Raw genomic sequence first — 16826 nt, forward strand, 5'->3', positions numbered from 1 at the left:
GGTCACTTCTGCTGTTACTCTGGGAGTAGTATAACAACCACACCTGGCACCTAAACTCCTGAAGATATATAAAGTTGGATACACATATCTAAGAATACTGCAGGTAAGTAGAAAATATAAGCATCAAATTAACTCAAGATGCAAAAATCTCTAAATGATGATAAAAGAAACACAAAAAATCAAGACAATACAATTCCACCAAAAATTATAAACCATCAGAAATGACCTACAGAGACACTGACTTAGGTGAAATACCTGATAAAGATTTTAAAAGATAATTATATCTGTGCTCAAATAAAAAATCAAAAGAATCAAAAAAGAAAAACTCCTGAAGGAATACCAAGAGAACACAGGAAACCAATTAATGAAATAAATAGGTCAATAAAAAACATGAGTAAGGAAATATAAATAATGAAAAATAGCAAATAGAAATACTAGAAATGAAAAACAGAGTAAGTCAAATAGAAAACTCTGCAGAAAGTCTCGCCAGTAGAATGAATGAAGGAGAGGACATAATATCTAAACTAGAAGACCAAGTGGCAGAGTTAATACAGTTCAACAAAGAGAAAGACAAACGAATAGGAAGGTATGGATAGGAATTTCAAGATATTTGGGACACTATGAAGAAATTAAACATGAATTCAGAGTATAGTTGAAAGAGGAGAATTTCATTTACTTTAGTATTTTCAACAAAATCATAGAAAAAAAAATTTCCTCAATTAGGGAAAGCGTTGCCAATACAGATACAGGAAGCCTTTAGAACTCCAAACAGACAAAATCAGGAAAAAACTTCTCACTACCATATTATAATTAAACTACTAAATACACAAACCAAAGAAAATATATTAAAAGCAGTTTAAAAAATCAAGTCACATATATATGTGATGGCAAGACCATCAGGATAACAGCCGATCACTCAACACAAACTTTAAAAGCCAGAAAGGCTTGGAATGATGTACTCCAAGTTCTGAAAGATAACTACTGTTAGCCAAGATTACTTTATCCAACATAGCTATCCATCCAAATTGACTGAGAAATAAGGACATTCCACAACAAAAGCAGGCTGAAGGAATATGTGAACACTAAACCGGCTCTACAGAAGTACTTGAATGTGTACTTTGTGCTGAGGAGAAAGAAAAGCACACACACAAGGAACCAGGATAAAATAAACCACACTCAAATAGTAGTTAATACAAAAGAGTAAAGTAAAAACAGGAATAACTAAAAAACCAGAAGAATGACAAGAATAAATGCAGAGCTTTCATTAATAACTCAATATCAACAGCCTCAATGCCCTAACCAAAAGACATAGGTTTGCAGACTGGGTTAAAAAGCAGGATCCTTCTATTTGTTTCCTCCAAGAAACCCTCATTTCCATAAAGGATGGACACTATTTTAAGGTGAAAGGATGGAAAATGGTGTTTCAAGCAAATGGTCCTAGAAAACAAGCAGGTGATATTATCCTGATATCTGACAGGGTAGACTTCAAACAGCATTAGTTAGGACAGATAAAGGAGGTCACTTTTTATTGATTAAAGGAACACTCCAACAGGAGGACATTACAATTCTAAACATATATGGGGGCTCCCAATTTCTTCAAACAAACACTACTAGAATTAAGGTCACAGGTAACACCAGACACAAATGAAGTGGGGAACATCAATACTCCACTTTCATCAAATGGCAGGTCATACCGGCAAAAATAAACAGAGAAGCATCTGGATTAAATGAGGTCGTAGAACAAAGGGGCCTAACACATATCTACAGAACATTTCATCAAAATGCTATAGAATATACATTCTTTTCAGCGGCATGTGGAGCATTTTCTAAAATAGACCATATACTAGGACACAAAGCAAAGTTTAACAAATATAGGAAAAGTGAAATAATTCCTTGCACTCTATCTAATCACAATGGGATTAAACTACAGATCAATAGCAAGAAACACAGAACAATGGAAACTAAACAGTACACTTTGTCAATGATGTTAAGGAAGAAATCAAGAAGGAAATTAAAAAACTCATAGACTCAAATGATAATGAGAATACAACATACCAAAACCTTTGGGACGCAATGAAGGCACTCTTAAAAGGGAAAGTATAGCTTTTAAGTGCCTATAGTAAGAATTAGAAACATTGCAAGTAAAGAACTTAATGCTTCACATGGATGAAAAAAGAACAAGGCAAACCAAAAATGAATAAATGGGAGAAAATAATAAGGATTAAAATAATAAAAATTAATGAAATAGAAACAAAAAATACAAAGAATCAGTGAAACAAAGCATAGGTACTTTGAAAGGATTGTTTGATAAACCCTTAGCAAATCTAACTAAAAGAAAGAGAGAAGAGACAAAAATTAATAAAATTAGAGATGAAAAAGGCACCATTACAACAGATGTCAAAGAAATTTAGAAAATCATAAGGACATAGTAAGGACATATATTTACTAACTTTGAAATCTGAAAGGAATGAATGATTTCCTAGATGTATGACTTACCAAAATTAAATCAACATGAGACTATTTATATAGACTTAGAACAAGTAGAGAAATCAAAGCAGTAATAAAAAGTCTCCCAACTAAAAAAGTCCAGACCCAGATGGATTCATTGGTGAACTTTACCAGAGCTTTATGGAAGAACTAACACCAATGCTTCTCAAGCTTTTCCATAAAATTGAAAATGAAGGAATCCTACCACACTCCTCCTATGAAACCAACATTAACCTGATATCAAAACCAGACAAAGACAACAAAAAAAGAAAATTACAGGCCAATCTCCCTCATGAACAAAGATGTAAAAATTCTCAACAAAATATTGGCAAATAGAATACAGGAATATATCGAAAGGATCATTCACCCCTACCAAGTAGGTTTTATCCTAGAGATACAGATGATTATTTTGATTTTCTTTCTTGAACCTGTGGTCCTTTGTGACTGGTCTCAACATGCTGGGTGTTGTATTTCATTATTATGTTTCAGATCTGGGAGTATCTCAGGATTGAGGAAGGAGGCTGGTACAGTAGAAACAGTCAGTAGTTATGGGCATAAGGACTTGACTGCTTTTATGTAGCTCCAGAGCATCCCAGCTAGCCCACCCTGGACTGTGCATCCTGCCGGGCCAGCTGAGGGACAGAGGGACCAAGAGTCTTCATTGCTTGGTCAGTAATTTTCAGTGTTTGAGTGATCATGTCATTTTATAGATTTCTCTTCAAATTCAGTCTTTGACTACCAAGTAGCCTTGACAGATTGGCCTGGCCTGTGTTACATGAGAAACCTCCTAGTCCTGCAAGAGTTGGTTAGTCAAAAATATTGAGTAAAATATAAAGGATTTTATTTTAAAAAAACATAAGCTTTAAATATTTTAAGCTTTTTTGTTTTTGTTTTTGATTTTTTGAAGTAGGGTCTTGCTCTAGCCCATGCTGACCTAGAATTCACTATGTAATTTCAAGATGGCCTCGAACTCATGGCGATCCTCCTACCTCTGCTTCCTGAGTGCTGGGATTAAAGGTATGTACCACCATACCTGGTTTATTTTAATCTTTTAAAAAATATAAGCTTTAAGTATTTCAAGCTTGCTGGGTATGGTGGCTGACATCTATAATCTCAGCACTTAGGAGGCTGAAGAAGAAGATCTGTATGGGTTCAAGACCAGCTTGGTCTACATAGTGAGTTCTAAGGTCAGCCAGGGTAACACAGTGCAACCCTGCCTAAACTAACTAACTAACTTAGTTACTTTTGGGTAATAGTTTGACCAGTGAGTGATTTTTCCTTTTGGTGCCTCGTACATGAGGATCAAGATGATTTTGCCCTCCACATACAAGTGATGCTGCCACTTGCTGCAAACTGTTTTTCCATGTAGGACGAAGATGTATTCTACAACTATGGGCTGCCCATTGGATTCTTCCTAGTCCATCTGTGTACATGACTACACTGTTAATAATCGCTGCTTTTATAACTAAGACTCTGTCATCTGTGACATTCTAGATTGCCACTGCCTCTGCAGGCCCATATATTAACAGTCCCCAGGGTGGCTTACTTGGAAGAAGTTGCAGACCTTTTGAAGAGGGCCTGGTGGGAAGTCCTTAGGTTATTGGAGATATGCCCCCAGAGGGGTTGTGGGACCCTCCACTCTTCCACCCTCTCTGTCTGGGCTTTTGTATTTCCCCCCTCCATTGTCATCCACCATCCTACCAGAGGCCTATCAGCTGTGGTCCACCTGATGTAGACTGGGTCCTCTAAAGGTGTGATCCAGCACCAGTATAGACCTTTTCTTTCTTTAAACTTTTGTCTCAAGAGTTAAATGTTTTGTTATAGTGATAGAAAGCAGACTAACACAGAATCTTTAAAGTTTTATGAATGCTGCCATCTTCATTGATTTGTCCATACTCAATGAATGTTAGGTTTTCCACCCCCCTCAGTTTGGCTTGACTCTCACTTTCTAGAGCATCTCAGAAAATTTTCAACTTTTCTTTTATATTCATTTTTTCTTGGCTTACTTATGTAATGGTGAAAATAAATGGTTAGAATTAAAGAAGGGAAGAAGCTGACTTATTAACGTACAACCACCCGGAGGTTTGTAGACCCTGAGATGAGACTGCTGTACATGAGCATTTAGCCATGTATGTCCGTCAGTCCAGGTGTTTTGTAGGAGAACTTACAGACTTGTGTCAACCCAGTGAATCAGTAGTAGTTGGCAGAGACAGCTCTAGTACATTTTATGAGCTGTTTGTGTTTAAATGAAACAAGAACTCTCTCTGTAATCCCAAGTTGGTCTGGAACTTGTGATCTTCCTTTCTCCACCTCCTGAGTTCTGGAATTATAGGCCTACACCACCATTTCTGGCTTTCTGGGGATTTTTAGTGTATACAGAATATGGCAGGTGATCTAGTCATTTGGTGAGCCAGTTTGCCATGGCTGGACCAGCTTTTGGACACTGGCCATTTGCTCCTGGCAGATTGACTTTGGGGGAGCATTTACTTCTTGTGGGGCTGGGATAAGGGTGGAAAGGAGTGGAATGAGACTGTGCTGGAGTTTCTCAAATGAGCCATGTGCCAAAAGTGAGCCAGATAAATAGTAGGAGCCATGCAGATACACCTCTAATGCAGAGGAGACTACAGTGGCAGATGGGTGGCAAGATCTTGGGAGTTCATCACAAGGGCAGGCAGGTGAGCATTGGAGTGTGTGGTTTTCTCTAGTTAATTTTTATTTCTTGTACACTTGAATCACTGCTGTGTTCTTTTTTCCCCCTTTGATGGTTTGATTTAAATATTGCCTCCTGTCAGTTATTTGTATTATAAATGCTTACTCAGTTTTTAAAAATATTTTATTTTCATTTATTTATTTGAGAGAGGGAAAGAGGGAGAGGGAGAGAAGCAGAGAGAGGGGGGAGAAAGAGAGAGAGTGGGTGCTTCAGGGCTTCCAGTCATTGCAAATAAATTCCAGATATATGCACCACCTTGTGCATCTGGCTTACATGGGTTTTGGGGAATCCAACTGAGGTCCTTTGGCTTTGCAGGCAAACGCCTTAACCACTATGCCATCTCTCCAGCCCTTGCTTACTCAGTTTTTAAAAATCTTTTCCCCTTTGGTGCATAATCAGGACTCTTTGCAGTTTTTGTCATCTTTCAAGGAACTTACATTGAAATGTTGAAGAGGGAACCTGTTTCTTATGTTTCTGTTTTTGTAATTGTGGACTGATGTCAGATCAGGGTGCCTGTGAAATAGCCAGCTTTGTAAGGGGGATGGTACTTTTAGAAACAAGGGAATGGTTCTTGATGTCCCTGTAAGTAAACATGCCTAGAGCCTGGGGTGTGCAGTGTGAAGTGGAAACTTCCATATGGTGCATGTGGCTTTGGAAGTTCAACTGCTTGAGAGTTTGGTTTATGTGTTAGGTGGCTATGGGAGACTTCTGAAGCTTGGTGAGCTTACCTACAATGTACAGTGTAGTTAATACTTATGTTAGCACCTCACTTTTCAGGGGGACTGCAGTAGACCAAAGCAGGTATAAATGGAATCAAGTGTTTCAAGGAAGAACTCCACTTGTGGTTCATACTGGGCACCTATACAGCCTTTAGCCCTGCTCACAGGCTGTGCTTGTGGTTTACATGGAGACGTGCAGCCCTCGTACTGGTTGTACTGGGTTTGCAGCAAGTACTGAGAGCACAGTTGGAAAGGTGAGTGATTTGCTGCCAGCAGATCACGTGTGTTGACAGTGGCTGTAGTACCCACCACCAAGCTCTGAAGCCATTTCACTGTGGTCCCTTTCTGTGGCAGCCCCTTCTCCTCTTCCCAACAATACAGGGTCACAAAGCAGGGACATTGCAATTCTAATAAGTAGGCAAAAAGCACCACTGTCAGATCCCACATTTGCAGTAGCTCCAGAGTGTATTTTGAATAGCTGTTTAAAGACAGAACTGAATTTTAACTTAGTTTGACTTAGATAATAATAATAAGTAACTTGCTGATGTAGCTGATTTTTAAAAACATCTGAGCTTGCAGATAAGATATGAAACTTGAGAAGCATTGAATATTCTTTATTTGATATTATTTTTAAAAAATGTTTTTTAGGTGCTGGAGATATGGCTTAGTGTTTCAGGCACTTGCCTGCAAAGCCTAAGGACCCATGTTCAACTCCCCAGATTCCATGTAAGCCAGATGTACCAGGTGACACATGTGTAAAGTCGCACATGCTTGCAAGGTGGTGCACACATCTGGAGTTCAGTAAGTGGCTGGAGGCCACTGGCGTACCAATTCTCGTTTTTTTCTCTCTGTCATAAAAGGCCAGTCTATTGAGTTTGCCTCAAAATTTTTAAAAATTTATTTGTAAGCAGAAAGAGATAGAGAGAAGAAAAACTTAGAGTATGGGTTCCAAGGGCCTCCAGCCACTGCAAACAAGTTCCAAATGCATGCATCCCTTTGTGCATCTGCCTTTATGTGGGTACAGGGGAATTGAACCAGGGTCATTAGGTTTTGCAGGCAAGCACCTTAACTGCTGAGGCATCTCTTCAACCCTTTATTTGATATTCTCTAAAAACCACACTAGACTGGCATAGTCAAGACCAAAAATATAAACATTGCTTTTTTATCTTTAACTTTCCCTAACAGGCCAATGAACACAAATTGAAACACAGTTGAGTCTTGCTGAGTTTGAGGCGGAGAAGGGATTTTTGCCACATTTAAGCATGTTCATTTAATCAGTCATATAAATATAAAACCAACCTGCAGCAGGTTTTGACTTGGCATTCTCCATGTTTGTGAGAAGTTGGACATTACTAATTTAAGTGCAGTCATGTCTTTAGAAAGGGCATGCTACCCAGTTGAAGCTTTGTAAATGCTTTTATTCAGTGTCTTACATGGCATAGAGTTACACCATGTAGGGAATCTTAAGGACAGACGCTCTGTAAATTTGATGCCTCTTTAGGCCAGAAGATAAGAGACATGTTTTTTAAAAAACATTATTCTTGTGGCAAAATTTATAGAACATGAAATTTACTCTCTTTATTTACATATTTATTTATTGCATTGGATAAATCGAGCCTTTAAAAAAGCTTTTTATTTAGCTTCCATAGATATATAGGGTATACCATGATCGTAACTCCCTCCCGCTATTTTTTTTTTTTTTTTGAGGTGGGATCTTGCTATGTAGCCCAGGCTGAACCTTGACTCCTGCCTCTGCCTCCTGAGTGCTGGCATTACAGTTGTGTACCCCAATGCCTGGCTCTTTTTTAACTATTCTTTTTTTAAATTTTTTTTGGTTTTATTTTTATTTATTTATTTGAGAGTGACAGACAGAGAACGAGGCAGAGAGAGAGAGAGAGAATGGGCGCGCCAGGGCTTACAGCCAGTGCAGACGAACTCCAGACGCGTACGCCCCCTTGTGCATCTGGCTAACGTGGGCCCTGGGGAATCGAGCCTTGAACTGGGGTCCTTAGGCTTCACAGGCAAGCGCTTAACCGCTAAGCCATCTCTCCAGCCCTTAACTATTCTTATGTGCACAGTTCAGTGACATCAATCACATTTTCTCTGTGTAGCCATCCCCTCTGTCCATCTCTAGAACTCTTTTATCTTCCCAACTGACTTTGTCCCCAGTAAATAGCAACTCCCTATTCCTCCTCACTCAGCCACCATTCTTTGTTCATTGAAATGATGAGGTTTTAACAGCAGCCTTTCCCACAGAGTCTGGAGCTGCATCTTGCCCTTCTAAAGTCCCTGTGCCTCCTCAGCACCTTTGTTAACTGATTGATGAGACTATGAGGCTGTTTGAGATTAGGATTAGCTTTGCAAGTTGTAGAGTTAAGGCTGAAGCTCAAGATTTCAAGCCAGAAAGCCACTGATTTCCCTGTGCAGCCACAGGCTGTTTAATGGCTGTGAACCTTTGCATTCTTGTTTGTTTCTTGTCTTTTGAGAATCTCAGAATTTGGTCTTCTGTGTAATGTGGTGGTATCATTCTCTTCCATACTCTGCAGGATTCCAGATGTGTAGCCACTTGCCACTTCCATTGGCTCTTCCTGATGGCCTTCTATCTCAGTACCAGCTACTGATAGAGGAGGAAGGAAATGGGCTGGACTTCCAATGTGCATTAGTAAAGCTGAGAAAGCATGAGAAAATGTGGGTGGGTCTTCCCAGTGTGAACTCAGTTGCTGTGGGAATGTAAGTCAGGTAGCAATCAGATGCAATGGTGGAAAAAGAACAAAGACTTATTTTCCAAGAAGAGCACTCACTCAGAATTCTTAATGTTGAGAAACCATTTTTGCAGTTTTTATCCATTGGCAATCTCTGTACCACCCCACAATATGGTATGACCCTTGGCTAGGTAAATTCAGATTATGGCTTGTGCATCCTATGCTGCCACACATGCTTGTCAGCTGGAGAAGGATTTACTGACATGGTAAACTCACCCAATCCTTGATTTTATTTTAGGTTTTATAGTTGGTATCTGCTACTATTAATAGATTCAATTTACTATAACCACAAAAGCAATCTGGATGCACCATTGTATATATAGAATTGAAACCAGAAAAACATACTCTCACATTCTCAACATATTTTCTCAGCTAAAATCAGGCCCGGTAATTTATTGGCGTTTCTCATGCAAGGAACTGAAAAAATGGGATATGCATAGAAAAATATTGATGGGGTTGAGGGAGGTAAGAGGCAGGATGCTAGCTCTGATGAAGTTGGAAGGAGTAATGTGCTGGATAAAATTTGATGTGGGAATTGGGGTCTACTTAGGAAATGCAGGTCTGCTTGAATTTGCAGCCTCAGTGGAGTCAGTTCCTTCCTCCCATCCTTCTCTGCTCAGTACTGTAGCATCAGGTGCTGAGAGATACAGAGGTGCAGGCTGTGCTGTTCTACAGCTCTGATCCAGTGAACACTCTGGTTAATTCTGTGGCATATACAACCCAGGCAAGGTCTTTGGTCCTTTGCACCCATTGCCTGTGTTGAATTGTAGTTGTAACACTGATATCTTGATGTTATTTTCTGAGCTAGAGAAAAAAAAAACATAATCACTGTCTCAGAATAATGTCTGGCACATAGTAGGTAAGCAGTGAATAGTAATTACTATTATGTTGCTAAAGTAATGGTAATAATAACAATTCTTATTCTATATACATCACACAATTCTATGAACATAATTGCTATCACTAGAGAAAGAATTCTCTGTGATACTTTCCCCTAAAGGAGAAAAGGCATATCCTAATGGAAGTTTCTTTCCAAAGAGATGTAATTGAAATCATGCCAAGTACTGTGAGTTAAATGAGAACATGTTGCTGTGCAGCTTTTTAAGTACTTATTTCCTCTGGTAAGAGGTGGACAAGATTTCTCAAGTAAAATGTTAAGACATTTTTGCTCAGGTATTAAGTTGAGAGAGAAATACTTCAGGGAAATTGAAAGTATCTGGATCTGGCATGGTATGATTAATTGAATTCCTAAGTACAGTGGAGGCCAAAGTCAGCCTCCCTTTGAAGGAGGGAGGGTAGTTTCTCTCCCAGGTATCCAAAGCTGCAGTTCTTTATTTCATTAGTATATGTGTTGTGAGAAGAAGTGTAGGCAAACATGGGATAGAAGTGAGCCAGGGTTAGAGCTTGTTTGCACTGACACCAAGGGAAAGTTGTGGTACCAGTTAGAGTAATCCTGTGAGGGTTTCCCATTGTAACTACAGGAGCCTTTGAGAATTGTGGTCTGGCTGGAGACCATCATGCCATTTATCCTTCAGTGGGGACAAGGTCAGCTTGTGCTTATTTGCATTGAATCCTGAGTTGGAATCTGATAGCATGAGGGCACCCTCATTTTTCAGGAGGAAGTGGCATGTGAAAAAGCATCTGAAAGGATTTTCTGGAAAGCAGAGATGCAGATAGCTCAGGCAGCCCTTTCAGCCTCTGCTCTTGGTCCTATTTGATGCATCAGGAGCTCCTGAGCAGACTTCCAGGAGTCAGTAGCAGAGTGGACTGATGATCCTTCTAGGCAAGTGATTGCTTCTGTAGTATTTTTGAGGGGTATTGTTTCAATGTGAAAGTGTTCTGACTTTTCTTTCTTTCTTTTTTTTTTTTTAAAATGGGTGCACCAAGACCTCTAGCCACTGCAAATGAACTCAAACTCTAGTTGTATGTGCCAGCTTGTGCATCTGGCCTTACATGGGTACTGGGTAATTGAACCTGGGTCCTTTGACTTTGCAGACATGTGCCTTAACTGCTAAGCCATAGTTCTAGCCTCCTGAGTTTTTATAATTTTAAAAATGATACGCATTAGGTATAAACCTAAGCTATACAGGTATGTATGAAAGAGACAGCCCTTTGTTAACAATTTTGGGGGAAAAAAGTCTGTCTGTCTTTGTGTTTTGTAAGCAGAAGCACACAAATGATCTAAGAAGGGGTGGGGAGACAGCTGCTCTCTTTCACTCAGCAGTGTCTGGCAGGGGTTTCAACTGAGTGACCAGACTGAGGTACCCTTTTTGTGTCTGCTTATGGATGTAGCAATGCATCTGGACATTCTTCTTTTGATGATTGTTTAGATTTGGCCAAAAAACTTTTCCTGAACATCCTTGTACAGTTTTTTTTCCTCATGGGACTAATGGACTTTCTTGGTGTACACTTTTAGAGGTGGGATTATCAGGTCTAAAGCATGCCAAGTACATATAGTGTCTGTTTGCATACTCCTCAGTTAAGCAAGGAGGGAAGCCTGGCCTGGATACCTACCAAACATTAGTTTTATTTACCTCTTCTTACTGTGGTCCAGGACATGAGTAATCTATTTCACCATGCTGAAAAGTTGAAATGCCTAAATTCTCATAGATAAAACATACTTACTGAATCAAGCAGCTTTTCTGAAGCAGCAGCAGGATTTAAACCTGGCTGTCCTACCCAGCCTTGCCCTATGCCAAACACAGTATGCCAGATTCCCTTTTAGGACAGCACCTATAGCAGGATGAGAAGGCCTGGGGATGGTCTACCGTGGGTCCCAAGATAGCTCTGGAGTGAATCACGTTCAGTGAGTGACAGCCACCTACCACAGTAGCCCTTGCCTGGATGGGTGACAGCAAGATAGTGACCACCCAGGGTATTGGAACTGCTCAGTCCAGGGAATAGGTCTGGGTGGAAGGGTGGTAGCTACCCTCAGCTATCTGAGGGACTGTGGGAAGAACTAGGCATAAATCCTCTCTCTCAAGCTGCAGGAGGAATGAGGTGGTAGGTGATTGACATTCACAAGGGACTTTTGGATTCAACAGTCTAGTCATATTCTCAAGAATTTACATGAAAATAAAAACCAAACTCCATGATTTCATTGGAACATTGTTCTACTTAGAACCTTTACTTGGTAGATGTTCAGTTTGCAACATCTCCACTCCATTCTCTGTAATGTCCCTAGGTACTAGTTATTTACAGAATACAGAGAGTATGAGATGAGAGAGAGGGAGAGAGAATGTGAATATTAAAAAGGTCTTGGCTATGGCAGATACAAGCATCTAATTTTGAGCAGGATGCTTTAGATTTTGGGCCTTACTCTGTATCTGTAGAATGTGAGGCACTGTAATGGCCACGGAGTTCAGGGATGCATCTTATAGGCTGGGTAGGATCTATTTAGTGTTGAGGAGTGGGGCAACTCCCACCTTTCCCACATTGTGAAGTTGTGTTGCAGACCTAAGTTGTAGGGAGGTGGGATGGAATAATGGATTTGGGAAAGGAGCAGATGTCTCTCTAGAGAGCTGAGTGTGGCTCATGGGTGGTCTGCATGGCTTTAGACCCATTTCCCAGCACCAGGAGGAATACATGGGAATGTGGGCACTCTTCCTCCATGAATGCAGCCATTGTAGGTCTAGAGTTTTTTTTTCCCCTTTTTTTTCTGGGAGGACTACAGGACAAAGTGAAGCACACAACCCCTGAAGGGCTGAGTGGGCAGGTGTGAGTCAGCCTAGCTGGATTTGGAGGATGTGCTTTAATGGTTGATAATACTCAGGTGAGGTATTATGAGGTAAATGTGAAACTCCTTCAAGATGCTGGTAAGGGCTGAACAGTCTGTGTCTAGTCAGGATGAGGCTAAGGCTCAGATGTGAGCAGGAAAGTGGTGCTAGTCCATGAAGAACTGACCTTTGGACCTCTTATTGGAAGAAGATGCTTTTGCTACCTGGGAGATGCAGAGTTGCCTTCACTGGTTATACTAATCCTGACATGGTTTCCTTTTCCCTCAGCCTCCTGACAGTGGGCCTCCACCCTTACCAACGTCCTCTCTTCCAGAGGGTTACTATGAGGAAGCTGTGCCACTGAGCCCTGGAAAAGCTCCAGAGTACATCACCTCAAGTGAGTACCAGTCACTCACCAAGGTGGCCCTTGAATTGTAACAGTGGTGGTAAGCCCAGGCACTTTTCTTTGTATGGAGAGACAGACCTCCCTAGCACTACAGAAGTGGATCTGGAACCTAAGGAAGGCAGTGTCTGTTCTATCTGCTTATGAGTCAAGGTCAACAGTGCCTTATGCTGTAGAAGCAAGTGTGAGTGGTTGAGATGAGTTCCCTGTGGTCAGGTCAGGAGACAAGTGGCTCTTTGTGGCACATTTGTATAGGTGGGCACCCTTAGTCTTGCTAGACCACCTCCACAGGCCAAGGTTAGAATAGTTTCTACTTATTCTAGGCTGTCTGTGGATATAGAACAAATAGGCCTCATCATTGAGGGAAGGGTGTGACAGATTTTATTGGAATTTTTCCTCCCAAGTCAGTAGTCTTCAGGCTCCCATAGCTGCCTGCTGTTAGCTTGAGAAGTTCCCCCTTTCAGACTCTGATCCATGATGACATGTTAATGCAGAAACCTTCTCTAACTACTGCTGGAATCATTGACGTTATTTCTCCTCTCACTGTCTGTCACACATAGTCTTAGTGTCTCATAAATAAACAGATCAAGTATCTGAGCATGTGTCAACTTAAGGAGTCTAGCTCGCTTTTTAAAATATTGTATTTATTTGAGACATAAAGAAAAAGAGAAAGGGAGAGGCGTGTGCACCCACGGGAGGGGGAGTATGGATGTGCCAAGTCATCCTGCCACTGCAAACAGACTCCAAATGCATGCACCACTTTGTGCATCTGGCTTTATGTAGGTATTGAATTGAACCTGGGCCATCAGGGTTTGCAAGCAAGTGCCTGTAAGCTCTGAGTCATCTCTATTCCCTAGCTTGACTTTTCATAAAAGATGGATACATGGGAGGGGAGAAGGTGACTTTCAGTCATGAAAACCCCCAGAACATGACTTCATGCTGTGTTCTCTTCCCTGGTCTATCTTTCTGTGAGATGATCCAATATCACCTGAAGCCTCTGCTCCATGGAATCTTGGCCTTTTCAGGTCCTCCTCTTCCCTAGAAACAAACAAGCCTGGCTGTATCAGGAAATCAAATCTAATTTGATAGTGAATGTGATTGTTTCAGGAGATGTTCCCAGTGGTGCACTGTTGGGAAGGTGAACGGTCAGCAAAAACTGAAGCTGGGGTGTACAATTACAAACAAGTGTATTTCCACTTGCTAGCTCTGGCCATCCTGACACAGAACCCCAGTCTTGCTTATGCACTGTCCACTGCTGTGAACACTGGCAGTTCCAGTGAGTAGAGAATGTCTCTGATTTAGACCCTGATACATGTTAGTTACAGGCTGTGGTTTTTCCTTCTTTTAGGAACTACTGGGTAAAATGCATTCAAGTGATTTCTTTGTGTCTACTATTAAGATAGCTGGTTTATTAGAAAACACAGACATGAAGTGGTTTGATGTTTCTACTGATGGCGCTGGATTCCTTTCTTTCATGTGGGCATTTTCTAGTTCCATCCTTCTCCTCTTTCTCCCCTACACACCTTCTAAGGTGAAAATGAGGGTTTTATCTGGTTTGGGGCCTGTGGTGATTCCGCCTGAAAAGCTGCACATGGCTTCGCTGCAGTGAAGCCCTCCCCCAGCTGCTGACTGCAGAGCACCTCATGTTACCTTGATTCCAGAAGATGAGGTGACAGAAGAGCTTGCTTGCTCAGGAAAGTGGCAGTGATTAGAGATTGCCTGTGCCCTCTTCAGCAGGTTATCTCATTACAGTGTCACTGGTGGTCTGTGATGCAGTTGCCTCTTCCTTATCAGTGCCCCAGGGTCTGCTGCTGCTTCTGTTAGGCAGGACCTCAGAGGCGGCTGGGTGAGTCCTATGCCCATGTGGTTTTGTGAAGGCTTTGGAGTGGGAGAGTAAGGCTGCTGCATTCCACAATTGGAGAAAGAGCCTTTGGGGGGGATATTGTCCCTGTCCAGTGGGCTTGTCATCTGGAAGAACATAGATGAGGACTGGGGGAGAAAAGGGATAGGTTGTCTCCTGCTCACTTCTCCTATTCTGATGCCCTGGTTGCCTAGGAGACCTGCCTTCACAGAGGTGCACACACCTGGCCCAGCACACAGGCATTGAAGGAGCAGACATGGCAGATCTATAGCGGGTGTAGCGTCAGCAGATGAGTAACAGCAACACCTGGCACCCTCTGCTAGCCCTTAACCCCGAATCTTACAAGAGAAGGCATTCCCGTTCTGTCCAGATAAGGACACACAGCTTAAAACATTTCAGTTTCTCTTGTACATGCCTTCTCCTCTTGCCACCCCAAAGTTCCAAGGAAAGTTGTAGCGTAGTCCTTCCTGAGCCTCACATCATCATCTGTCACCTATATGATGGAACCCCTGAGCTTCTCAAAGAATTCACTTCCAGGTGAACACCCTCTCTTCTGTAACTTAGATTCTCAGATACTCTATACACTTCTGTTTAGATGATGAGGGACTGGGAGTGGGGGAGGGGTGAGGGGGTAGAGAGGAAGAATTAATTTATACACTTACAAATATATCCTTATGGAAAAATAGAAAAATTCCTAAGTAGCTCAGTCCTTCTTCTGCTGCAGATCAGTACCATACCTTGCACTTATATTTCCTTCTGACTCCCTGTTCCACATTTCCTTTGTTTGAAGCAAGCCTATAGATGATCACGGCTTCTTATAGGGTGATGTAGCCTCTTTCTGGAAAGATCTAGGCCAGCAGCATGACTTCTTGTCTTGGATGGCTGTAGCTCCATCAACCTTCATCCCTAGGGCATGAGAGGACAAAGAGGATCCCAGGGAGCACCTAAGTTCCAAAATACTTTTTCTGTCCTACTACTTAATATTCAAGACCAATGCCAGGATCATTTCCCAGGCCATACGTTACTGATCTGAGGAGCACAACATGGCTGTGAAGCAATGTCCACTTCCAATGTCATGGAATCATCTCTACATCTTGCCCTTAAATCTGTGCAGTTCACTCAGGGAGGGAAAGCGAACTGTTATTAGGGTGAGAGGACCCTTCACCCTTCTCAGTTCCCTGTTCTTGGACTTAAGAGTGCTGGCTGTGGGAGCTAGAGCATACACCACTGGATGATTCCAGAATGGAAGACATCACCCCACCCCACAAGGTTTTCCTAATTAGCTGGTGTTGCAGTCAGGTTCACATTACTGGTAGAAATCACCCAACCAAGAGCAGCTTGTGGGGGAAAAGGTTTACTTTGGCTTACACGCTTGAGGGGAATCTCCACGATGGCATGAGCAGAGAGTGGACATCACCCCCTGGCCCACATAAGATGGACAACAGAAACAGGAGAGTGTGCCAAACACTGGCATAGGGAAACTGGCAATAATACCCATAAGCCTGCCCCAACAATACACTGCCCCTATTAGGCGTTAATTCCCGAATCTCCATCAGCTGGGAACCTAGCATTCAGAACACTCAAGTTTATGGGGGATACCTGAATCAAACCACCACATTCTGCCTCTGCTCCCCATAAACTGATAACCATGCATAATGTAAAATACAATGCATTCAGTCCAACTTTAAAAGTCTTCACAGTTTTTAATCAACCCCAATGATGTTCAAACATCCCCATAGTCCAAGATCTTTAAACTGAGCCATTCTACCAAAAAAATGTCCTCAAAAAACCATAATGGCACAGAATAAACATTCACACTGCATATGCTATGCATTGGGCATAGCAAAGAAATATTCAACCAATACAAGATTTAAAACAACCGGGGCAAACGTCAAACTCTGTAGCTTCAAGTCCAACAACTCTAGCCAGTGACAAATCTCCAAGTTCGATAATTGTAACTAGCAACAATTCTCTGGAGTTCCAATTCCGCCCCAATGCGGGTCAGCTGGGCCCAATCTCAAAGGTTGTAATCTCTCAATTGCAGCAGAACAGGCAGCAGTTTTGGCCTAAACATTGCTTTCTTTGCCATATCCCTCTGCTCACATCAGTCTATTTCTATGCAAAGCAACCCTGTACAACTTCTCAGGACATGGGCATAACAGCAAGTC

The 16826-nt window shown here is 41.6% G+C and overlaps 1 protein-coding gene across 2 annotated transcripts in view; it reads left to right on the plus strand.

Annotated features, from left to right (window-relative positions):
• The window catches only part of Afap1 (actin filament associated protein 1), a 152187-nt gene that overhangs the window by 61324 nt on the left and 74037 nt on the right, over positions 1 to 16826 (plus strand). For both annotated transcript variants that reach the window (XM_004655994.2, XM_004655995.3), the window contains exon 4: positions 12683 to 12791. In XM_004655994.2, the coding sequence (XP_004656051.1) occupies positions 12683 to 12791 (109 nt within the window). The remainder of the gene's footprint in view (positions 1 to 12682; positions 12792 to 16826) is intronic.

Source organism: Jaculus jaculus, chromosome 11, assembly GCF_020740685.1.
Source record: "Jaculus jaculus isolate mJacJac1 chromosome 11, mJacJac1.mat.Y.cur, whole genome shotgun sequence".
Lineage (NCBI taxonomy): Eukaryota > Metazoa > Chordata > Mammalia > Rodentia > Dipodidae > Jaculus > Jaculus jaculus.